Source organism: Aedes albopictus, chromosome 3 (genome assembly GCF_035046485.1).
Source record: "Aedes albopictus strain Foshan chromosome 3, AalbF5, whole genome shotgun sequence".
Classification (NCBI taxonomy): domain Eukaryota; kingdom Metazoa; phylum Arthropoda; class Insecta; order Diptera; family Culicidae; genus Aedes; species Aedes albopictus.
The window spans coordinates 308,594,001-308,596,596 of NC_085138.1; the positions used below are offsets into that span (position 1 = coordinate 308,594,001).

At 44.4% G+C, this 2,596-nt stretch overlaps 1 protein-coding gene across 1 annotated transcript; it reads left to right on the forward strand.

The window, feature by feature from the left end:
* Window positions 1-1,099: 1,099 nt before the first annotated feature.
* On the forward strand, window positions 1,100-2,385 carry LOC109431049 (small ribosomal subunit protein uS13). Its single transcript, XM_019707185.3, has 3 exons — window positions 1,100-1,260; window positions 1,673-1,858; window positions 1,929-2,385. Exons 1-3 carry the CDS (start codon window positions 1,258-1,260, stop codon window positions 2,196-2,198), a joined length of 459 nt encoding a protein of 152 aa, XP_019562730.1. The 5' UTR covers window positions 1,100-1,257; the 3' UTR covers window positions 2,199-2,385.
* The last annotated feature ends 211 nt before the right edge of the window (window positions 2,386-2,596 follow it).

Sequence of the window (2,596 nt, forward strand, 5' to 3'; positions counted from 1 at the left end):
AAAATTGTTGGTACAGTTCTTAATTTTACCATGGATTCGGTAGAAACAACAACAAAATTTATTTCAGTGTAGTAACGGTTAGGAACACATAAATGTGGATTTTGCGGTTAGAAATGGATATGTCATTCCCCTTGGTTTGTATGGGGGAAAATATTTGTTAGGGGCGAACTGTCACTTTATCGATTGAACGTCATTCTATCCACGGAAATTAAAACTGTTTTGTTTATCATCAAAACAAAGGAATCAGAACGCTATAAAACCACCTTATACTCAGAAAAATGAGCTCTTTCGATTAGGCTAAGGAAAATGGCAATATTAAATTTTAATAAATTAATTAAGGTGAAGATATGACGAAGCCACACTTCAAATTTTCTTCTTTTTTTCTGGCCAACTAGCACCGTTCGGCGCTAGTTGTGTTTTACGTCGGCTGGGTCTAGGAGCTAAGCCTTAAATTCCGACGCCCCAGGGAGACAGCCACCACACCTGAGGACCCTACATATCGAACCCATCAACACATGGGCCGGGACCTTGCGGCTTTACTTCCTATCCGGGAAGGTGTGATCACGGATTTTATGTCTCGCTTACCACTGCACCACCGACGCCGACAAAGTCGAATTTTCAAGAGCACAAATCTGAAAACCCAAATGTCGGTTTTCGCTGAAAAGTTGATCGATTGATTACTCACTGGTGGTGGTGTGAGATAAAAACTCAATTTTCGCACCTCAGGTCACTTCGGATTTCAACAAAAAGCATAATATCGAAAAACCTGCAACACTGCCAAACGCATATTACTTCCAACTGTCAATTTGAAATGTTCGGCAAACTTTCTTCCGTTTCAACAAAGTTGCCAGTGGAATAAAATATACATTCCTCTACGGGTTTACTAGTCACACACGGGGATTTTTGCATTGATTGTGACGATAAATTGAGATCATGAAATGTGTTTTGGAAATATTGATTTATATTATATTTTTTCGCTCGAATAAGGTTAATTTCTTTCAAAATATGCCACATTTTCCGTCAAAAATACCAAAATTTATGATTATGATTTAAATTTAAATTTCAGTAAGTCCATAACAGCCTTCCCGGCAACACTGCCCACCGCTGTCAAACCGAAACGCAAACTCCGCCTGACGTCCCGTTGACAGCCGAGCAGTTTACTGCCACGGCGGAAGTGGAGGATCGCTCTTTTTCCGGCATCTGCCAGTCGAACACAGTAGACACATTTTCGCTCTGCTGATTTAAAACTCGTTAAAAATGGTAAATTTTGTGGAATAAAGTGCCCGGGACGTTGAAACTGATTCGGAACGATGTGAAGTGATCGGTGGGAAAAAATTTGTGGCGAAAAGTGGCGTGGAATGGTGGCAAAATCGTCGAAAACTCGGTCGAGTGTCAGCTTTTTTTTGGTGGTGGTGGAGAAACGGGAGTGGAGCGAATTTTGTTTTCGCGTTTCGCGAAGTGTTGTCCAGTGAAAATGGTTCCTAGTTTTGTGGTTTTATCGGACGATTATGGATAGAATACGGGACGTCCGACGTTGGTAGTGCAGAACCGACCACAACCGAGATTTTTCTTCGCATCGTTCCAAATCAACTTCGCCCGAACCGGACTTTGTTTACATCCGCCGTCGATGCAAGGTTAATGGAAGCATCTTTGTTTTCTGGTTTTTTGACAGTCGCTCGTGATCCCAGAGAAGTTCCAGCACATTCTTCGTGTGCTCAGCACCAACATCGACGGTAAGCGTACCGTTCCGATTGCGCTGACGGCCATCAAGGGTGTCGGTCGCCGTTATGCCCACGTCGTCCTGAAGAAGGCCGATGTCGACCCATTCAAGCGCGCCGGAGAGTGCTCCGAGGAGGAGGTGAGTGCAGGATGGTGTTTCGCTTGGACCGATTTGTCTAATAATCTTCTGTCTTTCTCTTATTCCCCAGGTCGAGAAGATCGTCACCATCATCTCGAACCCCCGCCAGTACAAGATCCCCGATTGGTTCCTGAACAGACAGAAGGACATCATCGATGGCAAGTACTCCCAGCTGACCTCCTCCAACGTCGATTCCAAGCTGCGTGAGGATTTGGAACGACTGAAGAAGATCCGTGCCCACCGTGGTCTGCGTCACTACTGGGGCCTGCGTGTGCGCGGTCAGCACACCAAGACCACCGGTCGCCGTGGACGTACCGTCGGTGTGTCCAAGAAGAAGTAAAGTGCTGCCCCGGGGGAATGTGCTGCTCTGTTTATGGTGGGAGTGTGGATTTGTATAGGTTTACACGATACAAAGAAAGGAGGAATCCGTTTATTTGGCGCTATCGGTGTTTGCACTTACGAATAAGTTCCGGAATGAGTTAGTCAATCCGATGGAGACGAATAAATGGTTGAAAAGATGAAGGAAAGCTGTGTTTTCGTGAGTATGATTATTTTTCATTCGACTTAGAAGTATTTTAGCAGTTGACGAAGTGAAGTTCGAAATCAGGATTGGGGAAATTGTTTCGAGTAGATTTCGCGTCTTGTTGCTTTTTTCCTGGGAAGTTTGAGTTGGCTTGCAACACCTATCGTATTTCATTATCTTTGAAATATTTTGGAATTCTTCCCGAAGGCCCTAGT